The 27,981-nt window shown below is 39.6% G+C and overlaps 2 protein-coding genes across 4 annotated transcripts; one reads left to right on the forward strand and one right to left on the reverse strand.

The window, feature by feature from the left end:
* On the reverse strand, positions 1-27,977 carry SLC17A4 (solute carrier family 17 member 4). 3 transcript variants are annotated; one of them, XM_017505200.2, is made up of 12 exons: positions 27,894-27,977; positions 19,954-20,080; positions 12,577-12,782; positions 11,486-11,719; positions 11,312-11,399; positions 10,762-10,848; positions 8,404-8,522; positions 8,123-8,284; positions 5,072-5,204; positions 4,843-4,990; positions 3,824-3,914; positions 1-2,838 (listed from the first exon to the last, which is right to left on the reverse strand). In XM_017505200.2, exons 2-12 carry the CDS (start codon positions 20,042-20,044, stop codon positions 2,704-2,706), a joined length of 1,494 nt encoding a protein of 497 aa, XP_017360689.1. In that variant the 5' UTR covers positions 20,045-20,080; positions 27,894-27,977; the 3' UTR covers positions 1-2,703. The 3 variants fall into 3 exon arrangements, with proteins under 3 accessions (XP_017360689.1, XP_017360688.1, XP_017360690.1); XM_017505199.2 differs by lacking the exon at positions 3,824-3,914 and having other exon boundaries at positions 27,894-27,970; XM_017505201.2 differs by lacking the exons at positions 3,824-3,914; positions 8,123-8,284 and having other exon boundaries at positions 27,894-27,970.
* Positions 23,379-23,882, forward strand: LOC108287080 (60S ribosomal protein L26-like). Its single transcript, XM_037730160.1, has one exon. It carries the CDS (start codon positions 23,475-23,477, stop codon positions 23,880-23,882), a length of 408 nt encoding a protein of 135 aa, XP_037586088.1. The 5' UTR covers positions 23,379-23,474.
* Positions 27,978-27,981: the final 4 nt, after the last annotated feature.

Consider the following 27,981-nt stretch of genomic DNA (forward strand, 5'->3'; position numbering starts at 1 on the left):
TTTTATTCTAAGACTTCATGAAAGACTTTTTCACAATTTTCAACTTTTAGTGTCCCTCATTGTAGATGTGTGAACCAGTGCAAAATTTTAGGAGATTTCCATAATTTAAGGATGGCCCATTTTAGAGGAAACAGCACAAGTTAGCTCCTTCTCTGGTGGGCCCAGGGAGAAATGTAACTCATTTTCAGAAATAGCTAAAAGTGACAGATCAGAAAGAAAGAACAGGATCCAGAGAAGGAAAAGAGATGGATAAATGCAGACACGGAGTGGCTCAGAAACAAGCAAGTGATCTTGTGCCCTGGTGGACAGCATCTTAATTGTCACTGAGAGCCTGGGATTGGCTTAATGACTGCTGGAGAAATGATATGGAGCAGACCCAATCTGTCAATATCTTAATTTTAGATTAAAAAAAAAAAGATAATCCATACATTTAGATGATTAGATGCTCAGAAAACAAATGGAGTTAAATAAAAATGTGGCCTCTTTTCTTCCTATCCATTTCTTCCCTAATAGTTCTCCCCCTACTCTGGAGCTGTTCATTCGTTGATTCATACTGTGTCAGTTGTCAGTAGCTTTTACTGTGTATGATACTGTTGTTCTTTGTATTAAAGATGTTACAAAATAATGTATGTCATGGTTCCTGAGCTTTAGAAGTTTCCATTCAGGATATGTAGAGGAAACTGAAGCAGCTAAGGAACAGTGTGGTGATAGTCCTGCCAGGAAATATGCAGGGCCTCTCTCCTCTGGTCTGACAAGAGCACTTCAGATCTTTTTCTTTCTCCACTTACTGCCTCCCTTCCAAGTAGGAAGAAAGATATAAAAATAAGACCCTCCCTGGATCTCACACTAGTGGATGAAGACACGATCTTGGGCTGTCGGGTGAAAAGGCAGGAGCTGTCCTCACACCATCTCTCATCATTTTCATAACTGGGCTTCAGGTCACAAAATTCCTCCTTGTCCCAACCTTTTCAGGAACTTTCCATTAGTGCTTTGTGTTTTGGGGCATAGGCAACTTTTCTGTGTCGCCAGGACCTTCTCACAATCTTAAACATGTTTGTTTTGAACTCCTTCTTTGAGCCCAACTCTATCATTTGTTATTAGGTCTGTCAGGTTTATTCGCTGAATCAAATAACCCATTCACCTCTCACCATGTCTATTCCCTTCATGCCAGGGGCCATCGTGGCTCCTAGACTACACTGTAACATCCTACTTCAGCCTGATCTCTCATGCAGAGTAGCCTTTGAAAACCAGGACACTTCCCACTGATTTCAAAATAAAGACCAATGCACTTCACTGAGCCCGCAGAATCCTGTGTGCGCCTGACCTTAATTCTTCTACAGCCTCCTCACAAACCATACTTCCATTATTCGCTGTACTCTGGCCATACCCAGTTGCTGCCTCCTGCCATGAAACTTCTGCTTATGCTGTTCTTTCTTCCTAGAATGTTCTCCCCTCAGCCTCCCACACCAGTTAACTATTGTCCTTCAGATCCCAACTCAGCTGAAACTTTGTAGGGGTGGTCCTCCCTTACACTCAGATTAGTGCACTTATCATCCACTTTCATACGCCATGTAACCACTCATTATTTCTACAGTTGTTATTACATATTCACGTGTTTGATACTTTAAGTTATCTGCTGCTTAATACTGTGTATGGTTTTAATTTCTGCCATCCCCACAAGGTGTGTGTGCATCAATTCTCTCAGTGTTGAAATGGTTTTGCTATCTTATGATACCCCATGCTACCCATATAGGGGCTTTAACAAAAGCACTACACACATTTCTCCAGACATTTTGTGTGAGGTCAAGGCAGTGTGTCTTACACACATCTTTGGAAGATATTTTAGGTTAAGGAGGTGAATGTTGAATGGTTCCACATTGAATTGAATCCTACTGAATGCTGCGTGGGACTCCAATAGTCAAAGGGGCAGATGAAGGCAGACATCATGGGTCAGTGTCCAGCAGCAGTAACACATGAAGAACTGTTGGAGGGGCTAGAAGAGACACTGGGCAATGTCCATTCACTAAGATGTCAAAGATCTGCACCAAGCCAAAAAGCAGATGTGGGCCAGAACAAGATGGCCTGAAAGACGGTAACTGTCCAAAAGCTGGTTCTAGAAGTACAGATATTCCAGAAGCGACTCTGATTCCAGAGCTGGTATCCACAGAATGCAAGCTGTCTGAAAAAGTTAAAGCGTCCTGTCTCACTCCCATTAGTTGCAGGCACGTTCTTTTCCCTTGTCATGATAGAAGCATTATTGTTCTTTCCTCCTTGGCATTTTTCACCAACAATGGAAAACACTATGCTTTCTGTTGTTTGGGGCTTTCTTTTGATGACAACTCAGAGGATTCATCTTCTGCATGTTGGGCACAACACCCTTGTGATTCTCAGTTCTTGGTCCCAAGGTCTGGCTTCCTCTTTTGCTTGAAAGAAATTGTCCCCAGCCCCTGATTCTTTTACCAGGATAACAGTGGAAGAGTGGAGAACATATGGAAATCTCAACACACCTATGCTTTTGGTAGCTTACAGTTAAATAGCCTATTTTCTTCCCCTGTAAAATCTCCAGGCATGCTAAAATCTTTAGGATTACATAGTCAGGGTCTAGCTAATGGCTTATCAGTCACGCAGGCATGAAAGGGAAATGTCTGTGAGGGAAAACAAAAAGCAACAAAGCACCGGGATCTAACACATCTCTCGGTTTGCTCAGAGGTGGGTGACTGTCTGCTCTTTAGCCCAGTCCTGCACATCTGCTCGGCCAAAGATGAGGTAGAAAGCCAGGCCTGATATGTTAACAGCAGCTGAAAGCAAGAAGACATTTCTCCAACCAAACTCTGAATCCTGTAGGTAGAAAATTACAAGTTATTAACGTTAACCCAGTTCTTGTCCCTCTTGCTTCAGAAAGGCTTTGGCTCTGTGTCCTATTGCTCCCTCCCCTACCTCCACTCTGACTCCTGTGGGCTTCCTGGTTGGTCCTGGAATACTCAGGTACATTTCTGCCATGAGGGCCAGAGTACTGGGCATTTCCTTGGCTGGAATGCTCCTCCCCCAGAAATCTATTTGTCTCACACCTTCACTTCCTTTCACTCCTTGCTTAAATGTTCCTTTTTCAGTGAGTCCTTCCTGGATCACCGTAATTAAAATAGAAATTCAACCCCCTTTTATGTACTCTATTCTCTTTTCTTAGCATTTGCTACCATTCAATATATATTTTACTTTGATAGATTACTTTCTGTTTCTTTTCTACGATATAGGTTTCACAAGAGAAGGAATTGTGTTTTATTCACTTAAATAGTGCATGGCACATACTAATGTCAAATATTTATTGAATGAATGAGTCAATAAATGACAAGAGAAACAAGATCAGTTTGAGAGTTTGCATTTTAAGCTACCATTTCCCGACAGTGTGTGTGTTAGTGCCTAGAAGGGAATCAAAGCTTCAAAAAAGATAAGGGACTTGATTTCATAAAGAATACTCTTTCTTTGTTATTATTCATTTATTTTTCTGACTTACTGGTGCAAAACCACAGGAAAGTCATCCTTCAACTTGCATGTGGTTTTTCACCAGTAAGTGAATGGTATATGGCAGTAAGTGCTTTTCACAAGTAAATGAAGTATATGGCAGAAAAGAAGAATGCCATACACTTCTTTATTCATGTAAAGTTTATACCAATAAGATTCTTAGGAAATGCTTAAGTCATGATGTAAGTTGGTTTATTTTGACTACTTTAAATGCATCTTCTAGGATAGAAGCCTGGGCAAATGTGAAAACACCATGCTTCTATAGGTTTCTCTTATGAATACTCATCAGAACATTTGACCTCACCTGATTGATGAAAAATCCAGCAACAGTGGGAGAGATGGCTCCAGCTATGTGTGCAAAGACTTGCAATAGTCCTTTGAGAAAGCCCGTGTACCTGAGAGAGAGAGATGGTACTCTACTATACCCAAGTATACCTATGTTTAAAAGTCTCAGTACCTGAGAGAGGGAGGGAAACATTCCTGTGCAAACAAAGGGTTAATCTCAGCTGGTCTGTTGCAACTCTGTACTTATCTCTGGGGATGGCTGGAATTGTGTAAGCCTTGGTGAAACCGGAATGAAATGTACTGATTAATTATTAGTGTAATCCTGTGCTAGGGATTGGTACTCCCAAGGGGGTAACCTGTATGAACTTGTCAACATTGTTTATGCAAGATGGTCACATGGATGGTCTGCACCTGGCTTATAAGGTTTTTGTTGTGTTGTTTTGGCTTCTACTGTTGAGTCTGATCTTGTAACTTTTATACCTTCTGTGGGTATAAAAGATCCCTCATCGAATGAGATCTTGGCTCCCCTGAGACGACATTTCTTGGTGGTTCATTATCTGAAGATGAAGGATGTCCTGTTGACTGGAACGGGACCCTGGGAGCTATGATTGGAAGTCTCAGTGAACTCTGTTTTTACTGTATCAGAGACAGATCTTTCTTCTGCAATCCTGTGTCCTTTGTCTTTATTAAAGAAGATTTTCATGAGCATACCCTATGGAATCTCAAGAATTCTTTCAGTGATCCCACCCTGGGCAACTGCTGCAATCCACAACAGAGAGAGATGTGTGTGGGTCTCCCTCAGTTGATTGTGAGCATGGCCACTGACTCCTCTTGTTCACACCTGGAAAAACTAAGTTCACAATGGTTGACCAGCTTTGCATCCCTTCCTGGGATTATTTAGATGTAGGGTGTAGAGCTGGTGCTGACACTTCCGGCAACCAGTTGTACCTGCCACATTTTACTTGCGCATCAGAGCAGGTTTAGGGCTGATAGACTTGAACTGAGTTTCTAAGAGGATGAGGCAAAAGAGGTCCCTACCGAGGAGCAACATCCAAGAAGTTAACAAGGGCTCCTGATTCACAGAAGCTGCTGATGGCAGAAGACAGCACCAAGAAGGTCATGGTCATGCTGTGGCTGGATCTGACCCAGGGTAGACACACGAGGATCACAGATGGAAAGAGAACCCCTGGAGTAGGAGGATAAACAGAGTAAAATTGGAGGCTGCTCTGAGCTTCCCACGTTCACCCATGTCCAGCCTCGCCCTTACCAATGGCAGTGAAGAGTTTCCTGATGGTGATGAGTCTGAGGATTTTTCTGGAGAGAAGAAAGTCTGCCAATAGACCTCCAAGGATAATGCAGATACATCCAACAACAAACGGCAAGGCAGACAGGATCCCACTCTGAGGACCAGAGATTAGGTCAGGTGCATGTGCCCTTACCACCCCCACCATGACAAAGACGGCCTTGGACAGATTGTACACATTTGGGGCTTTTCTTTATATACGCATCACTTTTAATACAAATACCATGTTACTGGAATGAGCCAATATAGTTTTAGTATGTATATGTTTATAGCTCAGCTTGCAAAAAAAAAAAAAAAAGAACTAATGCTCTCCTTATACATAAAAATCACGGGGAAGGAAATAAATATTTAAAAAACCCAAACCTAGTAAAAAAAATAGGCAAAGAATAACGACAGACAATTTACAGAAAAAAGAAAAATAAGTGGCTCCTAAACATGTTAAAAGGTTTCCAATCTTACTCATAATGAAAGAAATACAAAATAAAACTATGGTGAGATACTATTTTTCATGGATCAAATTGGCAAAAACCTCCCCCCAACACACACTTTTTGTTTACATACTCTCTGCTAACACTGTGGAGAATCAGGTTCTCACAAATATTACTGGTGCTCTATTGAGGGCAATTTGACAACAAATATAAAAGTTTATAGTGCGTTTACCCTTTGACTCAATAATCTCATATGCAGAAATTTTCTCCACAGAGAGTTGCACAAATGTATGACAAATGAACAAGGTTTTCACTGCAGCATTGCTCAAAGATGAAAAACAATCCAAATATTGCTCAGCAAGGTTCTCATGTACTGATATGAAAAGATTCCCATGATATATTAAGTGGCAAAAACCTAGTATATAAGCATAGTGGCATATTACAGAGTATACTGTTTTGTATTTTAAAAAGTTGAGAAAATAAGAATATACATTCATGTATGCTTGCATTCTCATAAGGAAAGAATATAAAAGAAATTAGGCCAGGCATGGTGGCTCACACCTGTAATCACAGCACTTTGGGAGTTTGAGGTGAGAGGATCACTTGAGCTCAGGAGTTTGAGACCAGCCTGGGCAATATAGCAAGACCTCATCACCACAAAAAAATAAATAATTTAGCCAGTCATGGTGGTACACACCTGTGGTCCCAGCTACTAGCTACTCAGGAGACTGAGGTCAGAGGACTGCTTGAACCTAGGAAATTGAAGCTTTAGTGACCCAAGATTGCACCACTGCACTCCAGCCTGGGCAACAGAGCAAGACACCTATTTCAAAAGGAAAAAGGAAAAGAAAAAAGAAATTTACAGAGTTATCATTGGAATGGGCTGGGAGAAAAGGGCACATTAGGAAAAGTAAGGAAATAAAGATTTCTCACTGTTTTTTTTTTTTTTTTTAGATGGAGTTTCACTCTTGTCACCCAGGCTGGAGTGCAATGGCCCTATCTCAGCTCACTGCAAACTCTGCCTCCCCAGATCAAGCAATTCTTATACCTCAGCCTCCAGAGTAGCTGGGCCTATAGGCACCCACCACCATGCCCAGCTAATTTTTGTAAAATTTTAGTAGAGATGGGACTTTCATCATGTTGGCCAGGCTGGTCTCAAACTCCTGACCTCAGATGATCCACCTGCCTTGGCCTCCCAAAGTGCTGGGATTACAGACATGAGCCACTGTGCCCAGCCCACTCTATTTTTTAATATAGTTTTTAAAATGTTGAACCTTGTTGTTATCAATTAAACTTCTAAATTAAGATTCTCTAAAATAAAACACAATGAAAAAGAGTCTCTTCTGTTGTATATAATCCAAACAATGGAAAGGATTTAGCTTCTACCTGGTTCAAGTAGTTCATTTTGCAGATGAGTAAGCCAAGGCTGTCCAGGTTACATGACTTAGTGAGAAAATACCCTGAGGGCAATGAGCATCCAGGTCTCTTGACTTCCTAGCCTGGGAAGCTCTGCTTTCTCGTCACAACTTGTCTTTTCCATTCATCCTCCCGTCTTCCTCTTCCTCATCGTTGGCCTCTGTGGGTCAAGCCCACCCAGCCTTACACCAGAGAGAGACAAATCGTTCCCAACAGCCAACCTCAGGAAGTCTACCGCCCAGCACTGACATCTTGCTTATATGGTCTCTGATCCCCTGGATTAAGGTTCTGGTTTAATTGTCTGCTGCTGGCCCTCCTCCTCTTCGAAAAGACCCAGAGCCACTCCCTCCTGGGGCTTTCTAATCTCAGTGCCTGCAGCCTACTTGCATGCAGATGCTGACCACTGCTAAGAAGGTCAGCTCTCTGTTGGCTAGTTAGCATATTTTCACCAGAGGAACCCAATCAATATGAGAAAGCTTCTTCCTGAGTACAGAGTGAGAATAAAAGAGTAACAATGGCTTTGTTAACTGTCACTAACAGGTTATGAAATCTGATATACTCTTAGCCACTTTTAAGACATCCATCTAGCAGAAATTGAAAGGCTCTCATCAGCCAATCAGAACATCTGCTTATTTTGTGAAAAATCAGAGAGCTGTACACATATATGCACTTTTCTTTCTATATGTTATACCTGAATAAAAATGACTTTTTGAAACAAACGTTATTCCACAAATTTTTTGTAGGTCTTATTTGGGACTTTATGTGCTATTAATGTCTTATTTTCAGCATATGTTGTTTATGTTTCTCTGTCACAATTTTCTCAAAGGCAAAATTTTGTTTTGTTAATCTTTATTATTTATGCTGCCAGCAGAGCATCTTGTCTGCAAATTTTGATTGGATTTAGTATAAAATTTCTGCACAGGGCCCTTAAAATATGTTAGTATATGAATATCAAGCTGACCTAGAACCATATGTATCATCCTGCTGTAGTAAGTAGTAAACCATATTGAGATCAATCAGAATCCAAATTAACTAGATTGCATTTCCTCTGTGGAGGTCCTGGTCCTAATCCCCTGATTTTGATCATGGGAGAGACAGGATTATATATGAGCTCTATTTATTTAAGCATTTAAGCAAACAGAAGATCAGAATGAGCTTTCTCTGTACTTACATCTCTTAGGTTTGCTTGAAGTACCGAGCTGATGTACGTTGGTGTGTATGCCATAATGGTATAAAAAAGCCAATATTCACAGAAATAAGAGACTAAAATGGCCCAGAGTGGTAAGGATTTGATCATAGCCCTAATGGGAAGAGACCAGCCTGGTGAACAATCCTGGAAGAAAGCACACATCAATGTCCCCTCCATCAGAAGACAGCTCTCTCTACTGCACTCTTCATCTCTGAGACATATAGAGGGACACAGAGAAATGTCAGAGGAATTCCTCAATGTACCTGCTGAGCCAATGAACACACAATGTATCTCTTCTCACCAGCACTGATAAAGGGATGATTCACAGGATCATCATAAATGAGAGGAAACCAGAGAAGACAACAGGCACAGCCAATTCCTCCTAGGACAAGAGGATCCAGTTAGCACTAGATTGATTGAAGTTCTTCTTTCAGTTTGACGCTAAGATGAATCCTGTGGTTGACAGAATGGCTGGCCTCAGTACTACACTCTTTCTGCCATCTATCCCTTGCATGGCCCTATCACAGGGGGAGGGTACTTCCCCACCACTTGACTTTGGTCTCGGCCATACAACTTGCTTTTGCCAATAGCATGGAGGAGTTTCAAGCCTAAGCATTAAAAAGCATGTTTTTAAAAATCCCAATACTACTGGAAGACCATTCTCAAGAATGGAGCTGGCCAGCTGTCCCACAAAGAACCACAGGAATAAATGATTATTGTTTTAAGCCACTGAATTTTGGGAGGTTTTGAAATGCACTGTTATTTAAGCTATAGCACACTGTTACAAGTTAGTAGCATGTTTGCCCCACGTGCTTGAAAATGCCCTCACTGTTCATGTACCCGTCAGCATCCCTCCTGCTAGTCATGCTTTGCAGAGTTCCTTTCATCACTAAACCTTTCCGTAGCTATCTCTTATCTTCCTCAAAGCACGTAAGAGTGAGCAGCAGTACATTATTATGTGAAATTGATTACCCAATTTCTAGACATGAAATGAAATTAATCCTCAGCAAAGAAATTTTTTCTAATACATATATTATTACAGAGTTGAGAATTTAACATTATCAGTATTGAGTGGAAATATGGCCCATCTTCAGATTCCCTTTTTAGAATCTTAAGAAATCTTATGGGCTCTCTTTATTTGGCTAGCATGTCATTTACAAATTCCTTCACAAGCATCATACAGCAGCCACCATATACCAGGCATTTTGCTAAATTTTGAGAATATAAAATGACAAAGAAACAATTTTGCCATCAAGGAAATTAATCAAGTGGGGAGGGATAGATATGAAAATTATAATGTTACCCATTGTGGTTGGAGGATGTTAATATTTATTCAACAAATATGAAGTGGGTTTCTATTGTGTATATGTTCCTTACTGTTTCTCAAAACCATAAGCACAGTAAGATTTTCTCATTGTTTGAATAATTTTTGTAAACTGCCCTTCCAAAATTTTCATAATAGAAACTTTGAAGGTTAGTGTGCTGTGCTAAGGAATAATTACATGTGTTTTTTGGTGAATATATTTACATGATGTTACAGAAACCCTTGATCAAAGATGCCTGTCCTCTAATGAACACACTAGTGGGACTAGAAGGAATTACCATAGACAATTTAGGGGTGGGATTTTGGATCATGTTTCAAAAATTAAACAAACTTTAGCTGACAGCAGCTAGGTGGATTCCAAGCACAGCTCCATGAAAGTAAAACTGTAATGTAGTAAAATACTGCCTCTGGAACTTCCCATGTGTCTTTGGAACCTTTCTGCCATGTCTGTCTGTGTATTATGTCCACTCTGAACCTCACATCATCTGCCCTTCCCTGTAGGCTCCACTGGTTGATTCTCCACTCTAAAAAGTATTTTACCTATGATTAAGTCACAGTCACACAATTTTCTGGCTATTATATTAGGTTGGTTGAAAAGTAATTGTGGTTTTTGCCATAATAGTAACTGGAGAAATTTAAAAGAATATGTTAAATTAAAAAGCATGACTAAAATGTAGTACGACTAAGATAACATTTTCTTTTCTTTTCTTTTCTTTTTTTTTCTTTTCTTTTCCTTGAGACAAGGTCTCACTCTGTCGCCCATGCTGGAGTGCAGTGGTGTGATCTCAGCCCACTGTAACCACCGCCTCCTGGGTTCAAGCGATTCTCCCACCTCAGCCTCCTGAGTAGCTGGGATTACAGGCATATACCATCACGCCCAGCTAATTTTTGTATTCCTACTAAAGATGGGGTTTCCCCATGTTGGCCAAGCTGGTCTCAAACTCCTGACCTCATGTGATTCACCCATCTCAGCCTCCCAAAGTGCTGGGTTTATAGGCATGAGCCACTGCACTCACCCTAAGATAACATTTTCAACATCTTATGAAATTGTTTGCTCTGAGGTCCTTTAGGTTAAATTTAGAAGCAATAAGGAATGTTATGACGCCTCTAATGTCATAAAATTATTCTAACTATAAACTCAGGCTGCTGAAACATAAATGTTAAACATAGTTGGCTCTGAACACTACCAGCTTTAGCTATATCAATATCCATATCTATTAGGATTTAGTTAACTATAGATAAATTGCATCACAGAATTTTCTGTCATAAAAATTTGAGATTTGGAAAGCACACTCACCAAAGATATAGAAGACGTAAGGCCATCCTATGGTCTGGGAGAGGAGACCACCGACAAGTAGAACAACGAAGGACCCCAGCATTGACCCTGAACAGAGGAGGCAAGGATGTTCTGGTGAGAGGACCCATCTTGGGGCTCTATGTGCTTTCTTCAGTGCCGAGTTGCACAGTGATTGAAGGTATGAGCTTCAATCCAAACTATCTAGGTTCAAATCCTGCTCCTTCACTTGGTAACTATGTGATGTTGGGCAAGTTATTAGTCTATTTTTATCTGAAAGTCCTTATGCGTGAAATGGAAGTAATTATATATAGCTGACTTATAAAATTGTTTTGAGGATAAGATGAAAATATGTGCAAACACAAGAATATTTGGCGCATAGTAAACATTCGGGTCATTCAGTTATGATCAAGAAAGGCAGCATGGGGTAGTTCTTTAAAGCAAGGACTAGGAAGATAGAGTGATTGATAGATAAGATCTTGGTTCTGTTGAGAGGACTTTGCAGAGTTCTCTTGGACAGTATATATAAGGTGGGGATTAGGGTATCAGTTACCTGATCCAGCAATGGTGGTGAGTTGACTCCTTTCCAGTGGGGGAGCCCATTTGACCCAAATTGAATACTGACCAGTTAATACCGTAACCTGGGGGGAGGGGAAATTTCATTCTTGGAGATCTGAGGTCATTCTGGAACCTATATTTCACTTATACCTGGAAAATATCTTGGTACCTGGGCTATGCCTTGTACAATCCGGAGGACAATGAGCAAGGCCACTCCGGCATTAGCTGCCAGTGGAATGAAGAGGGTCAGGACTGAGGAAATAAACAAGCCCGCACCAACCACATACTTTGCTCCAAATATTCCAGCCACATAACCACTGGGGATTGGGGCCAAGAATGAGCCATAGTTGAGGGAGCTGAGGATGATTCCCTGGATTTCAGGACTCCAGTCATATGCAGGGGCCTAGATGACAAAGAGAGTTACTGTTTGTCTTTAGCTGAAGAATTGACAGTTTTTATTGTCTGGACTTGAGAAGCAAAAAATAATTGGCAGTTCTTTCCTTTTACATCTCTCCAGTTCCTCCAATATACCAGTATCACATATTTAAAGCCCCTAAATATATGCCCAACATACTCTTTCTGCTCACCCTGACACAATTAACCAAAAAATAAAAATATAAGAGAGCCTGTAAAGAAACAAAGGCTATAAAGAAAAATGCATCATAAGTAAGGTACTAAAATATAGGAAGAGAAAGCAGACAAATCTGTGAAACATATTTTGTAGTGATTTTCATCATTGTAGGGGAAGAATTTATGTCCATTAAATGGTAAAATGTTTCCTTCATTCTATCTTAGTCTCTGGTTATACTCACAGACACTAAGTAGGGATGCAATCCCCTTAGATACTTACTATAGTTTTCATTTTTTAAAATTTTCTTCTCTTTTTTTTAAGATAGAGTCTCGCTCTGTCGCCCAGGCTGGAGTGCAGTGGCGCTATCTCCGCTCACTGCAAATTCCACCTCCGCAGTTCAAGCAATTCTCCTGCCTCAGCCTCCGGAGTAGCTGGGATTACAGGTGCCCACCACCATGCCTGACTGATTGTCATATTTTTAGTAAAGATGTCTTGGCCTCCCAAAGTGCTAGGATTACAGGTGTGAGCCACCATGCTCGGCCTGATACTTATCTACTTGTGCCATTCCTGACACATGGTACATGTTCAGTAGATCTTAGTGGATAAATGAATCTCACTCTTTTATAACATAACTCTTTAAGTCAAATTATTTGAGTCAAAGAAAGAGTCCAGAGTCTCATTAAACTTACCATTGCTTTAAATTGTTTTAGCGTTTCATTCCAGTAGTCCTGGGAGTCAGTGGAGAGCCATTCTGCGGAGGCATTGGGCTCGCTGGGAGGGGCTGTGTTGTTCACCATAGCTGGGATGGCAATGCTCAAATTCATTTGTTGGGTACATATTGAAAAATTACACAGCTGCAAGATGAAGGCCAGTCCATGTCGGATTGAACAAAAGCCTGAGAGGAGAAGGGCATGCAAAGTCACAATCAGAATGCTTTTCTCCTACTCTTCCTAAGTCTGGAATGCAGAAATATAGGGAGACCAGACATTCCTCTGTAGGTGTGTCGTGGACATCTGTCCCCATGGGAGGTAATGGGGGAGGTGGCTCCCTCAGAAGCATTCCTCAGAGACTTGAAGAATGTGGGGAATTGGTCAGAACAAGCATTAAGCGAGAGCTTTTCAGGCAGGACTCTGGGATAAGAAGATTAGAATGGGAATGGGAAGAAATTGATTTACAGAAAAAATTGGCTGGGAGCAGTGACTGGATATGGGCAGTGAGAGAGAGGAAATTGCTGGAAATGACTCCCAAGTTCCCTGCTTGGGCAGCTGGGAAAGCTGAAAGTGCCATTTATAACCAGGAAACATGGAAGATTAGTTTGTCTGAGACTGGAGAGAGATGAAACTTGAAAGATAGGCGATGGTTAGCTCATAGAATCATTTAAACTTCATCTTAATACTTCAATTTAATACTTAATGGAAGTAAACTTCTATTCTATGCTTACACAAAATTTGCTAGTGTTCCATAGGAGCTCTGGGGATATCCCTGTGGTTGAGTCCAAATACATTAGTTTGAAACAGAGGAGTTCATCCACTCTCCCTGTAGAAAAATCCCAGAGGTAATGTATAATCACAAGGTATGAAGATGTCATTTTCCTGGCTCCTGAAAGGGAGCAAATGCTCTTGGAATGGACAGCATGGTTTCCTTTTGTGTGGTAGTGCTCTTGCTAAGTTCCAGAAATTGACAGATCTCATCTTTGGTTCAACTTTAAGAGCATTTTGTTTCCCACCCCCAAGCCGGCCAATGCACCATCCACAAAAAATCTACAATAGAATTTTGATCAGTCATATTGATACGACAGATTAAATTAAGAATGACTGCCACATTTATAGTATTGTCTTCTAGCCTACCCATGTATGAGTATTAGTCTTTTAATCTGTCCAAGGTGGAATTTTATAGTTAAGGCCTTCACAAATTTTGTAAAGTACTTTTTCTTTTTGTGTAACTGAGTTTTTTTCCCCATCATTTTCATCAGTTTTTCCCCCATTGGGTTTTGATTCAATAAAGAAGTAAAGACAAATCATATGTAAATGATGGGAAAATATAGTTGATTATGCTTACTATTTGCAACATGTATTTCATTTTCCTGGGTAATTTAATTCACTGTCATTTTCAAAAAATGGACTAAATAGAAATGGTAAGAATGGACACCTCAGCTATATTTGCATTTACTGACAGTGCTTCAAAACATTACATCATTAGGTATGCCTCTAGTTGTTGGTGTGACATGTACTTTAATTATATTAAACTATTCTGTTCCTACTTTTAAATATTTTGTATGGGAATAAATAGGTTTGACAAACTGTGTTTTAATTCTGGAATCAGATACCTGCATTCCAATTCCAACTTGTGTGTTCTACTTATAGCTGTGTGCTCTGGGCAAGGTACTGAGCTCTCTGTGGCTCCAAATTTTGCCTGAAAAATGATATTCATAATAGAGTCTACCTCAAGGCACTGTGATAACAATTGAATAAGTTTATGTAAGTTCATTATAGTTATAATAGCCTACTATCTTTGTACTATTGGGATGATCTCTTCTTATTCTTAATAGGCTATTTAAAATTTTTAAAATATGATGTATTTTGCTAATGCTTTAGCTAGAATTTTATTTAGTATATACAGTTGATCTTAATATGTTGTTTATGTATATACGTATGTGTTATTTTTTGGTATTCTAGCTTTGTTTTTATTTATTTATTTTTTAAAGTTATGGCTGGGTGTGGTAGCTCACACCTGTAATCCCAGCACTTTAGGAGGCTGAGGCAGGTATATCACCAGGTCAGGAGTTCAAGACCAGCTTGGCCAAGATGGTGAAACTCCATCTCTACTAAAAATACAAAAATTAGTCTAGCGCGGTGGCAGGCACCTGTAATCCCCACCTCTGTAACTTCTGCCCACCACCAATTCTCCTGCCTTAGCCTCCCCAGTAGCTGCCACTGGGGAGGCCAAGATCACGCCACTGCACTCCAGCCTGGGAAACAGAGTGAGACTCTGTCTCAAAAAAAAAAAGTTATAAGCTTCCATGTCAATTTATGATCTGAGATGTTTTAGGCACGTAGCCATTTTTTCTTAATAAATTTTTAATTTTAGAACAGTTTTAGATGTATAGAATTATGGAGTTTCTCTATATCTCACACAAAATTTCCTCTGTAATTAACATCTTATGGTGCATTTGTTGCAATGAATAAGCCTACATTGATATATTATTAACAACTAAAGTCCACAGTTTGTTCACATTTCTTAGTTTTTACCTAATGTCCTTTTTTCTGTTCCAGAATCCTATATAGAGAAACACATTACATTTAGCTGTCACGTCTCCTTGGAATCTTCTTGGGTATGACACTTTTTCAGACTTACCTTGTTTTTAAAATGTATTCTAAATACCTTGTATTCTAAAATGTCTAAAGACCTTGACAGTTTTGAAGCATACCAGTAAGGTATTTTGTGGAGTGTCCCTTAATTGAAATTTGTCTGATATTTTTCTCATGATTAGACTGAGGTTATGTGTTTTTTAGAGGAAGGCCATGGAAGTAAACTGCCATGCTTATCACATCATCTTAAGGCCACACACTGTCATCAAGACTTCTTACTGTTGAGTTGATCTTGGTCCCTGGCTTCAGGTAGTGTTTTCCAGGTTGCTCCACTGTAAAATTACTTTTTTCTTTTTATCTTTTTAATTTTTTGTATGAATTAATATGTACAAATGTACTCTGGAGGAAGTCACACACACCAGTCACACTTAAGTATGAAGGAGCTCAGCTCCATCTTCAGAAGGTGGGGTGCTATATAAATTATTTGGAATTCTTTTGCACAGGATAAATAGGCATTTTCTGCTCCTTAAAAATCTTATATAATTTTTCTAGTGAAATTACCAGATATATTTGTTTCTTTCTGTGTTTGTTTTAAAAGGAATAACTTTTAGACAATTTTCTTCATTTGTGTTTTTTGACATGTACAATTTTTTCTTTATCCCAATTTATAAATTATAAAAATAAAATGTATAATTCCTAGAAACCATAATTTCTAGAAAATTATAATATAATTAAATTATATTTAAAATGTTAAATTTTCATAAATAATGATAATTGAAGTTTTTATCATTATAAATTATAATTCCTAGAAAATCATTTACTTAGGTACCTTTCATATAATTAGTATCTTATACATTTTCAAGGCTTCTGTCTCCTATTTTCTGATAATTACTTTTATTTAATCGCTCTGCCTGATTAATCTGAGTAGTGGATTGTTTGTTTTATTACCATGAGTGGCATATTTTTTAATCAAAGACCCAGCTCTCAGATACATTTTTTAATCCAAATTTTTCATGATTTGAGTTCACATTATTTTCTACATTTATGTTGTCTATTTCATTTTCCTACATAATTTCCTTGAAGTTGTAGGCTCAGTGAATTGGATGTTTAATTAACTAGTTTTTATTTATTATTACATAATCTGTTTTCTTTTCTTTTTCAAATCTGTCTTCTCCTTGCCACTGCCAATTCCATTTTAATTCCACAGTGACATTTTTTTCCTCCTTAGTTTTGTTTCTCATCTCTGTTAGGGACTTGTTCCATATTCTTCTGTTGATTTACTTCCTACACTGTATGCTTAATTATTGTTATTATTGTCATTATTGAAAACTTTAAGAAATTGAAGATGAAAATATTCCTCAATTTCCCCATAATAACATAGGCATAGCAGTGTGATGTAATGGGTAACAATAGCTGTTTTGAATCTAGCTGCTGCCTTTTTGTACCTCTGAGCCTGAGTGCAGGCTCCTATAAAATGGAGATGATGCTAGTTGTACCTTCTCTGAAGGATTGTTGTGAGAAGTCAATGAATTAATACATACAGACTGCTTAGAACAGTGCTTGATGTAGGGCATGCACTCATGTGACAGCTATTACAATGAACTATTATCTTTCATAAGTGTGTCTGTCAATTTCTCTTTTATTTAACACATGCCTTACCTTATTCTTTCCTTTGTGCAAGCATATTTCTGTAAGTCCCCTGTAGTCACCCCTACAGCTTTGAACTATAAAGGCCAGTTGTGCATGACTTTGTTCTCACATTTTAAAACCCCTGCACAGGGTCACCTATGCTGGTTTGAGGCCCAGCTATGATGCGGTGGTTTATGTGGGTGGGCTGGTGGCAGCAGGCGGCAGGGAGGAGGAGGTAGGAAATTCCCTCACCAATTCAAGGGAAGCTAACTACTGTACCATTTTAATTCTGCAATAACATTGCAGAATTTGAGAGAAACCATTCCAAATTTCCAAATTGATTTCTCCAATCACTCATATTTTCCACTGCTTTGTAGCACTGGCCCTCTGATGCTAAATTGCAGATCAGAAAGGCCAGTGAAGTGCAAGGGGAAAGCCACAGGATGTGGGCCCATGCACGATTCATCCAGCACATCCCAGCACTGCAGACCCTTGAGGGGCTCATGATGCCTATGGTCTGCCCTGCTTCTGGACACTGCCGCTCCAAGCTGGGGAGCACAGGCTGAAACTCCACAGCATCCTCTGTTATTCCTCTAACACTGCCCCATGCCTCACGGATGGGAGTTTTATCAGCTCTTGGTTCCTCTCTCAGTTTCTTCCAAATTGTATTAAATCTGTCTGCGAGACTTGGAGTTTGTAGTGTGTCATTGGTAGGAACAATTCCTTGATTTCAACCTAGATGGAGGTACTTTCTCAAAGTGTTGTATTTGTTTTATTCATTTCCATGGCTTTCCGAAAGGGATGCTATTATAAATTGGCCTTCCGATGGCATTCTTCCCCGTGGAGGTGGGCAGTGTATCTTCCCTGCAGGCTTTTGATATGGAGAAAGGATACTGTCCCTGATATCATTCTCAGTGCCTTTCCCACCCTTCTGTGGCCTTCACAGTAACAAAGGGACAAATATCTGGAAGCTACAGTCATCAGACTACCGTGCAAAAAGATTCCATTCAGATTCTACAAATGAGGGCATTCTGGCACAATATGGCAGGCTGAACTCAATGAGAAACCACTATGCTCTGGAGGCAGCTGCAGGTGGGTGAGCAAGGATCAGTCATGTTAAACATGGGATTTCGGCCTGTGACTTTGGGGCATCCTGAAAATCACGCACTTTGTGATGCACATGGCTCAGACTATTGGCAGTGTCATGTCCTGGATTTTCTGAAAGTTAACCAACCTGACTTTTGCTTCCCTAACCTTCCAACATCTGTGGAATCTTCTAGTCCCCTATATTAATCTTCTTTCTTCTCAGAAATGCCAAATTTGCTTTTGGTTTTGTGATATAGCCCAGACTGATACAGAAGCTCATGGACCTCTAGGGGAAAAGGGGATCAGAAGGTCAAAGTGATGTCTGTCTTCCGCCCAGCTCCAGAAATCCCTAACTGAGCCTGATAGAGAAAAACTACTGATCTTTAGGCAGAACCTGAAGGCCCAGCTTTTTTCACTCAAGGTTTCTGGGTTATTGGAGCAGTTCCTTTGTGTAACCAGGTGACCAGATAACGCGGGAGAGGGCATTTCTCCACATCCCATGGAATACCTGGATTCAGCTCTCTGAGTATCTTAGAAGCACAGCAAAGACATCAGTAGCCTTTGGGGACTGGTACCCAGAGAAAGCCCCAGCAGTGCCCTGGGAGTCTGATATAGAAGATCCAGCCATGCCTAGTGACCATGAGCCAGAGAAGGAGATGAGAGGAAAAGTGATGTAGGACACCAACTGACGAGGCAATCAGCAAGGTTTATTCCTAAGCATTTGTGAGAAATACTTGGATACACAACAAAATAACTAGGTAAGGCTTGAAGGAGTAGCTGGGGTTCTGCCTTATTAGGTAGGCTGAGACTGCCAAACAAGGATGAATGTTAGCAGCATGATGCTGTTTGAAACAACAGGCTGGGGTAAAGTAAGTTACAAAGGTGTTGTCCGATATAGCTATAGCTCCCGGGTGGTCACCAGAGAACTGGGTGGCATGGTGGGCCAGATGTTTTAGGAGACTATAGAAGGAACCAGAAAGACCACAGGAGCTCCACGTTAGACAAATTATAAATGAACTTTCCAATGACTGCCAAAAGGTGGACTGAGGAAGGGACATCATGTGAGTGGTAGTAATGAGCTCATAAATGGCAGAATCAGGATGGCAAACTCAAGTATTCTGATTTCTGACCTGAGCTTTCACCCAGTATGCTATACTGCACCTTAGTAAATTTTTACACGTAAGTTCTTCATATTACTGATTTTGAGGGAGAGACAGAATGATAGGATAAAATAATTTGGCCAATGGTATAGTCTAGTAGACTCTGAAATTCTTAGAAACAAATGAGACCTTCGGCCAAGACTACTGGAATAGTATTTATTCTGGGACAAATGTTAGCTAGTTTTAGGGTGAGTACTAACATTCACATTTCCTGATTTCTTCTGTGATGGGTGAGATCAGGAGAAATCTCTTTTCTTGAAGACATACATAATTATTAACAGACAAACTGGCTAAAATGTTGAGTCTTACAAAGCATTCGACAGTGGTTAGTGATTTTCTTTCTAAAGGCATTGTCTTATGAAACGACTATATCCTTAAAAGAATTAATGAATAACATAGTTATAAGTCATTAAGCATTTAGGGTAAAGTAAAATGTTCTACAGTTCCCCTTAATGCATATGATAGAAAGCATAATGTTGTAATATAGATAAGAGGAAGGAAGAAAGATGACTTCTATGACATAGTAGAAAGGAAAAGCCCATTTTGGGGTCGGGGCAGGTCTGGATTTAACAGAGCAAAGAGATCTAATGCGACATGCCTTGGACTTAGAATCAGACAAGCCAAGGTTGATGTCTCTATTTCCTACTTAGAATCTGCTCTGATTTTCTTCCTTCATTTCTAAATAATGTCATGATACCTGCCTGTCTTATATACCTTCGAAGTTTCCTGTTAGAAATGAAATAATTATCAATAACAATTTATAGCTATGTAGAATTCTTGGCAATTGGTAACAGCAAGAAAAATGATGTGTATCAACAAAAGAGAAGTCAAGGTGCCATAGATCCTAGTTTTATTTACTACCAGATTACTGTGCATGATTTACCTTTCCCGGAGCACTCCTCTTGAGCCATGTTTAAATTGCCATCATTGGGAATGTCCCCCACTGTAGCCTTGATATCTGCTCCGGTAGACATTTTGGTTCTCTCTTCCCAGGGACTGGCATTTACTTACTGAAATAAAAGAACGCAAAAGCAAATACAGAGAGAATTTTATATGATACTGCCCCAGTTCTTTCTAAGAATTAGGAGCAAATGTTGCTCTGTAAGAAAAGCTCTACATTATGCTTCATTAAAACTAATTTATCATCCTGGCTCTATCACTAACCAATTGGCTGGCCTTGGAAAGGTCGCAGTTTACCCTGGTTCTTAGTATCTGTATCTCCAAAGTGAGGAATGTGACCTGGATTGCCTTGATAAATTGTAAGATTCTTTCTAGTTCTGTGTTCCCATGTCTCTGAATTGATATTAGTATCAAATGAACATGAAAGCTTGACAATTTTATTTGAAATTTCATTTAGAAGTTTCCAGTGGATTAAATTGCCCAAAAAACTATTATAAATACCTATATATATTACCTAAAATATAGCAAACATCCTTTTACATAGCTGCAAAGACAATAAGAGATATCTCTATTGAGTTAAATGTCTGCACTAACTCCAGTGACCATGAGATTGGGGCACAGAAGCATCAATTTCGGTGATGCGGGGGCCTGAGATCTAAGGCCCTGTGGGGATGAAGGATGAAGGCTTAGGCCCATGCCAGTAAGGCAGTTTTGTAAGGGAGATCCTAATATAGAGTCAGATGCCTCAAAGGGGTTCAAAACTTGGTTAAAGAGGCTCTTCCCATTTAAACAATAAGACAGTGACAAATCTCTTTGTCCTGAGTTGTGGTTTGAAAATAAAGAGTCTCCCCTGAAAATTGTGAAAGTTCATAACTAGGTTATGGAGAATTGAGGTTTGGAATTGATATTGTCTTCATTGTCTAAGAACTCATCCCCAGCTAAAAAACTGGGCGAAGAATCAAGCCCAGTCTGATTTGCTCAAAACAGGTAACATTGAATTACTGCAGATGAAGCTCTATATATTATGAGCTCAAAATAAAAAATTATAAACACTCAAGGAAGTGATCCATCCAAAACAAGTTTTTAGACTCAATACATGGCAAAATTAAACTGCTGACAACTTCCAAAAATAGAATAAACTGACAAAGACATTATCTAAGCATGCTTTAAATAATTGAAGAAATAAAATATGGACTCTAAAACATAAAAAGATACCAGAAAGAATAGGCAGATTTAAGAAAGAGGCTACCTGAAATACAAAAAAACAATTTAGGCATTAAAATTTGAAACTAAGTGACTAGACATAGCTAATGAAAGAATTAGTAAAATGAAAGGTAAACAGTAAATTATACAGAATAAAGCTCAGTGAGAAGATGAGGGATGACAGCAAAGTTAAGAACCTGAAAAATTGAGTGAAAAGGTCCAATAGATGTTGAATTGAATAGGACTTCTAGGAGAAGAAAATTAAGAGAATTGAGAAAAAGGAATACTTTAGAAAATAACAAATAGGAATTTTTCAGAATAGATGAAACCACAAGATTTCTCAGATTCAGAAATCACAATGAATCTTAAGCTAGAGAAATGAAATGAAAGCTACACCTAAACATATTTAAGGATACTACAGGACACAAAAAGAACAAAACTTATTTATAATAAAAGATCACTGATAGAAGAAGAGAAATAAATTATAGCAGTCTATCAAATATGGAGTAGTATTTTTACAACTTCTTCAAGCTAATTTAAAAAAGACAGTAAATTGGTAAAAAGTAGGAAACTATTGGAACAATATATGAGTATAGATGAAGAACAAACATGGGGAAATGTGCTTCACTTCACTATCAAGAACATAGATATTCAAAGAATCCAGCCAGGCACGGTGGCTCACTCCTGTAATCCCAACACTTTGGGAGACTGAGGTGGGCGGATCATGAAGTCAGGATATCGAGACCATCCTGGCCAACATGGTGAAACCCCATCTTTACTAAAAATACAAAAATTAGCTGGGGGTGGTGGCATGTGCCTGTAATCCCAGCTACTCGGCAGGCTGAGGCAGGAGAATCGCTTGAACCCGGGAGTCAGAGGTTGCGGCGAATCGAGATCACTCCATTGCTCTCCAGACTAGTGACAGAGCGAGACTCCGTCTCAAAAAAGAAGAAGAAAAAAAAAAAAAAACAGGATCCTATTCTTTCTTGCCTATCAGTTTTCATCAACATTTTAAGACTGTTAGCACCAAGCTTAGGCAAAAATGTGGGGAAATCAGTTATTGTTTGAGGGAGGCAAGCTGCACCCTTCCACTTGGTATTGCTGCTTCACGGTGTGTACCAGAGACTAATGGGCACAGCCACACAGAATAGTATGTTCCAGGACACTCCTTAAAGCAATATTTGTGAAAGCAAAAAGTCAGGAGCTAACTAATGATTATTTAATATTTGCATAGTTAAATGCAGATATTTTCTGTAATACTATACAGTCATCAAAGAATTGGATACATATATTAAAGCATATAAAGATTTAAAAGACAGGTAAACAACCAAGTATCTATAGTCTTCAAGAGAGTCACCTAACACATAAGGATTCACATAAACTTAAGGCAGAAAGGTGGGAAAAGATATTCCATGCACATGGACACCAAAAGCAAGCAGGAATATCTATTCTTATATCAGACAAAACAAACTTAAAAGCAACAGCAGTTGAAAAAGATGAAGAGAGACATTATATAATGACAAAAGGACTAGTCCAACAGGAAAATATCACAATTCTAAATATATATGCACCTAACACTGGAGCTCTTAAATTTATAAAACAATTACTACTAGACCTAAGAAATGAGATAGACAGCAACACAATAATAATGGGGGACTTCACAGATAGCACTAGACAGGTCATCAAGACAGAAAGTCAACAAAGAAACAATGGACTTAAACTATACCCTAGAACAAATGGACTTAACATAATTACAGAACAATCTACCCAATAACTGTAGAATATACACTCTATTCATCAGCGAATAGAACATTCTCCAAGACAGACCATATAATAGGCCACAAAATAAATCTCAACAAATTTAAGGCAATCAAAATTTGATTTTGATTGTACTACCTCAGCACAGAGGAATAAAACTGGAAATCAATCCCAAAAGGAACTCTTAAAGCAGTGCAAATACATGGAAATTAAATAACCTGCTCCTGAATGATTATAGGCTCAACAATGAAATCAAGATGAAAATTTAAAAATTCTTTGAACTGAACGACAACAGTGACACAACCTATTAAAACCTTTGGGATACAACAAAAGCGGTGCTCAGAGCAAAGTTCATGCTATCAAATGCCTACATGAAAAAGTCTGAAAGAGCACAAATAGACAATCTAAGTTCACACCTCAAGGAACTAGAAAAACAAGAACAGCTCTTCCCTTTTGCAGCCATCACCTAAGCGGGAGCTGCCAAAATGAAGTTCAATCCCTTTGTGACTTCCGACTGAAGCAAGAATCGCAAAAGGCGTTTCAATGCACCTTCCCACATTCGCAGGAAGATTATGTCCTCCCGTTTCCAAAGAGCTGAGACAGAAGTACAACGTGCGATCCATGCCCATCCGAAAGGATGATGAAGTTCAGGTTGTACGAGGACAGTATAAAGGTCAGCAGATTGGCAAAGTAGTCCAGGTTTACAGGAAGAAATATGTAAACTATATTGAACGGGTACAGCAGGAAAAGGCTAATGGCACAACTGTCCATGTAAGCATTCACCCAAGCAAGGTGGTTATCACTAGGCTAAAACTGGAGAAAGACTGCAAAAAGATCCTTGAACGGAAAGCCAAATCTCGCCAAGTAGGAAAGGAAAAGGGCAAATACAAGGAAGAAACAATTGAGAGAAGATGCAGGAATAAAGTAACCTTATATACAAGCTTTGATTAAAACTTGAAACGAGGAAAAAAAAAGAAAAACAAGAACAGACCAAATGCAAACCCAGCAGAAGAAATAACCAAGATCAGAGCAGAGCTAAGTGGAAATTGAAACAAACAAAAAATACAAAGATAAATGAAACAAAAAGCTGGTTCTTTAAAAGGTAAATAAAACTGACAGACCATCAGTGAGATTAACCAAGGAAAAAAAAGAGAAGGTCCAAATAAGCTCAGTTAGAAACAAAATGGGAGATTTTATAACTGATACCACAGAAATAAAAAGATCATTCAAGACTACTACAAACACCTTTATGTGCATAAACTAGAAAACCTAGAGGAGATGGATAATATATTCCTAGAATTATGAAACCCTCCTAGATGAAACCAGGCAGAAATAGAGACTATCTGCGCAAAGGAATGGGGAGGGCAGGAACGGCCATTCTTTTGAACTTTGTCTTTAGCGTTTAAATGTGTTACAACAATAGTGTAATTTGAATTATTACTATAGTTAAAAATAAAGTTCAGGGACATAAATAGGCTGAGATAAAGAAGGTGAGAATTTCTTTAGAGATAGTTGCTGATATTCTGCATCAGGTATCACACTCACTCCAGGAAAGAAAGGAGGAGGGCACTGTCCTGTCACTTCAAGTCAAATGATAGGAGCTGCCTGCAAGGGGGTCCTTCAGGGAGCTTGACACATGTCCCCTATGTGTATGTGAGTGGGTGTGTGTAAAGGTGAGTGACGCATGCCTCAGAATCTAAGGGCACGAGGCATTGACTCTTGGTCTGAGGCTGCAGAGCACAGCAGACATTGACGCCACACTGGAGGTTGTCATGCCTCCCATAGCAGCATGGCTGAAGATGCCCAGGTGGAGATCAGCAGGCCCCTTGTGAACCAGATATGGATGATTCAGGTGAAATCCAGTTTACAATCTCTTAAAATGAGAACTGCCTGGAGAGGCCACATGAGCCCAAAAGCAGGGGCTGACTGCCTGATGCCCAATACCTGAGAAAGGAACGCTAACTGCTGAGTTAGTGAACACAAATCATCCATGACATGGGAGGACTGGTGGATATTCCCAATGGGGTACAATAAAGGATTCAGCACTGAACATCCATCCAACCCAGAGACCACCAATTCCTGGTCACCAGAGTTCCAGCTAAGACAGACACTCCCTGCCTCTTATTTGTAAGTCCCTACCCACCAACCCTGGAAAGATCAGAAGTCACAGCTAGCAAGAGAGGTGAGAGGAGGAGCTCACAGAGAAAGGGAACAAGATGCCAACCAAATGACCCCTTCCCTCCCCAGACCCAAGTTGGAGCAGTAGTACAGGGGCAAGGGGAGACCATTTACTTTTAGATCAAGTTTGGAATGCTCTGGTTTTCATTGGACTGGACCTATTAATTACAAAATGAGATTATTTGGAGGCTACAAATCAGCAGTAAACCTGTTACTATCTGAAAATGATCAGAGAAGTTACAGCACCAAGCAGATGTAAAGGAATAAGATATAAAGGGATAAGCAGTAGGTGCCAGTGAAATGAAATCATTTTCCACTTGCTCTCTGTGAAGTACTATTCCTATTAATATAAAAGAAAGCAGAGCTGATTGTGTTTAAAGATAAGTGGAAATGTTACATAATGTCACCACTAAAGTTGGTAAGTGAGCAACTGACAGAGAAGATGCCTCAATGATGTCATTCAAAACCACAGATCTTAGATCATGGAGTCCTCTAGTCTGCACTGGAATTCAAAAACACACTCAAAATTAAACGGAAATCCAAACAAATTCTCACTGGCAAATGGAATGATTTTGGTAACTCTGAAAATAAACTTGGTAAAATGAGGGGACTGAATAGTCTACTGGAAAAATAATTTGCTTATCATTTCTGTTCACACCTCAGGGCAATGAGTTGAATGAAAAAATAATATCAGTCATAAGAACTAAAGACATAGCTTTCAGGGAATATGTTTTCCCACAGCCTATACCCATACTCTTCTAGCATTTCAATGCCTAAGAGTTCACTGGCCACCAGTTCATTCATTGATTCAGGAAACATTTATTGAATCAGTGACTGCAATTTTGTGGCTTCATAGCTCCTTCTCTTGCATTACTGAAGGACCTAGTACTCATTAAACTGTCCTCTCCTTGTACTTATTATAATCCAAAATCAATTGCCAGTTTTTTCAGTAATGGGTGATGATGGTCTTTGCTGGCGTTAATGAGAGCAGTGGGAACAGCCAGCTGAGGGTGAAGGGAGGACAGCACGTGTTGTGGGGCAAGGGACGCAGGCACAGACGGCACACCCGCGAGAAAGTTACATCCCAGGAGGGGCACATAGGAAAAGGAAGAAGTAGGAATGCCATATGGTATGAGAAAAACAAAAGAGTAGCATTGACAGCAACTAGGTCACTAGCATCAGGAGAGGAGGGCAAGCACTCTGCTGAGCCTAACCACTTTACCTCATGTGATTGTGAGAAATGGTTATATCTGAGCTGAAATGGGAACACTGAGAAGGAGGCAGTGCTGGGCAAAGGAACCAGCAAGTTTGTCACATTTTTCGAGGCAGAAGGTAGTCCAACATGGCAGTGCAGAGTGAACAAGGAGGTGGTTGGTAGGAGATGAGATCAAAGGGGTGGCCAGGGGCCAGGGGCCTGATAAGGAGACTGGATTTACTGTGGCCACTGTGTGGCACATGGGCTATAAAGGACAATATTGAGAACTAAGAGACTCAACAAGAAGCTGTTTCTTCACCTGTGCAAGTGTAGATGGTGGATGGGCTAGGCTGGCTGTGGTGAAAAAGACCACATTCAGGACCTGTTTTACAGATAAGCTACTAAGACTTGCTAATGAGGTGGATATGGGGAGGAGAGAAAAGGGAGGAACATCAGAGACTTCTAGACTCATGGCTTGAGCAAATAAGTAAATGGTGTTGCACTCAAAGAAGCTGGGGAAATGAGCAGGAAAGGCAAGTTTCAGAGGAAAAGCAAGAACTTTATTTTGGACAGATGGGGTTGAGATTCCTGTTAGACCCAGAAGGGAAGATTGCCAGGTAGGTTTTGTGCGTGTGGATCTATTGCTAAGAACAGAAGTGCCTTGGTAGAAATAAAAACCCGGAAGTCATCAGCCTTATCTATTTATTTTGAAACCAGGTAAATGAGGAAAAACCAGCAAAGAAGTTGGGTCAGCCATTCTTATAACAGTCTCTCATCAGTTTTTTCTTGCCAAGACTGCTTGTGTCTGTTCTTTTTGGATTCTGGTATCATCAGTTTACTGTAGAATGAGACTTTTCCTTAAGGTGCTGTGCAGAGCTATTAATATCTTAAGTGTCATCGTATGTGGTCTCAGCACTGAATATTTTTCCTCCTTACGAGAAGCAGCCCATGGCTCTTATTCACAGCTCACAAATAAAGTCCTCTGCCCTAAACTCTTCACCATTAACTATTTCCCAAAGCCATAGGAAATTTTATTTATTTTGCTTTCCCATAAATTCATTGGAACCAAAACAGAACAATTTGTTTTTGATTAATTTTTTAGGCCTGATGAAAATCTTCCTCTGTGAGAATTCAGTATTGGCACTTACTGTCTCATTGTAGATTTGATCAATGTTTTTAAAAATTAATGTATTTCACAAAAACAGTCCAAATAGATCATTTAGTTTCTCTATCTCTCTCTCTTTCTCTCACACTCTCTCTCTGTCTCTCTCTGTGTGTGTGTGTGTGTGTGCGTGTGTGTGTCTGTCTGTCTGTCTGTCTGTGAGTCTGTGTGTCTGTCTGTCTGTTTCTGTTCAGCTATACTTTTAGTAAATTTTATTCTCTTGAGTTTATTCCCTGTAGTTCCTGGACTCTTAAGGCAACATCCTTTCTCACTTACCAGAATTATTTCAAGACACAGGCATTCTCTTCTCCACTCCCACAATCTCTGCCCCCAAACAGTACATTAAGCTGCTCTCTAAGGGAAAATAACCCATCCCCATCATCTCAAAAGCAGAATATTGAGGGTAAAAGATAGAAAGTCAACGAACCTGAGGGAGGAAGAATGCAGGATCCTCATTCTTTTCAAATAAATTTCTCTCAGCTCTTTGCAGTTGTCTAATTCCAGGAGATAAATGA

Source organism: Cebus imitator, unplaced genomic scaffold, assembly GCF_001604975.1.
Source record: "Cebus imitator isolate Cc_AM_T3 unplaced genomic scaffold, Cebus_imitator-1.0 Scaffold335, whole genome shotgun sequence".
NCBI lineage: Eukaryota > Metazoa > Chordata > Mammalia > Primates > Cebidae > Cebus > Cebus imitator.

Excerpts from the sequence above, each read along its gene's own strand:
- LOC108287080 (XM_037730160.1), top strand. The coding sequence starts at position 23,475 with ATGCACCTTCCCACATTCGCAGGAAGATTATGTCCTCCCGTTTCCAAA.
- SLC17A4 (XM_017505199.2), bottom strand. The coding sequence starts at position 20,044 with ATGTCTACCGGAGCAGATATCAAGGCTACAGTGGGGGACATTCCCAAT. Across the intron at positions 8,285-8,403 it reads TGTGTTCATTGGCTCAGCAG|GATTGTTCACCAGGCTGGTC; the intron begins GTACATTGAGGA and ends GCTTTCTTCCAG. Across the intron at positions 5,205-8,122 it reads TTCAAGCAAACCTAAGAGAT|AGTGGGATCCTGTCTGCCTT; the intron begins GTAAGTACAGAG and ends TCTGGTCCTCAG.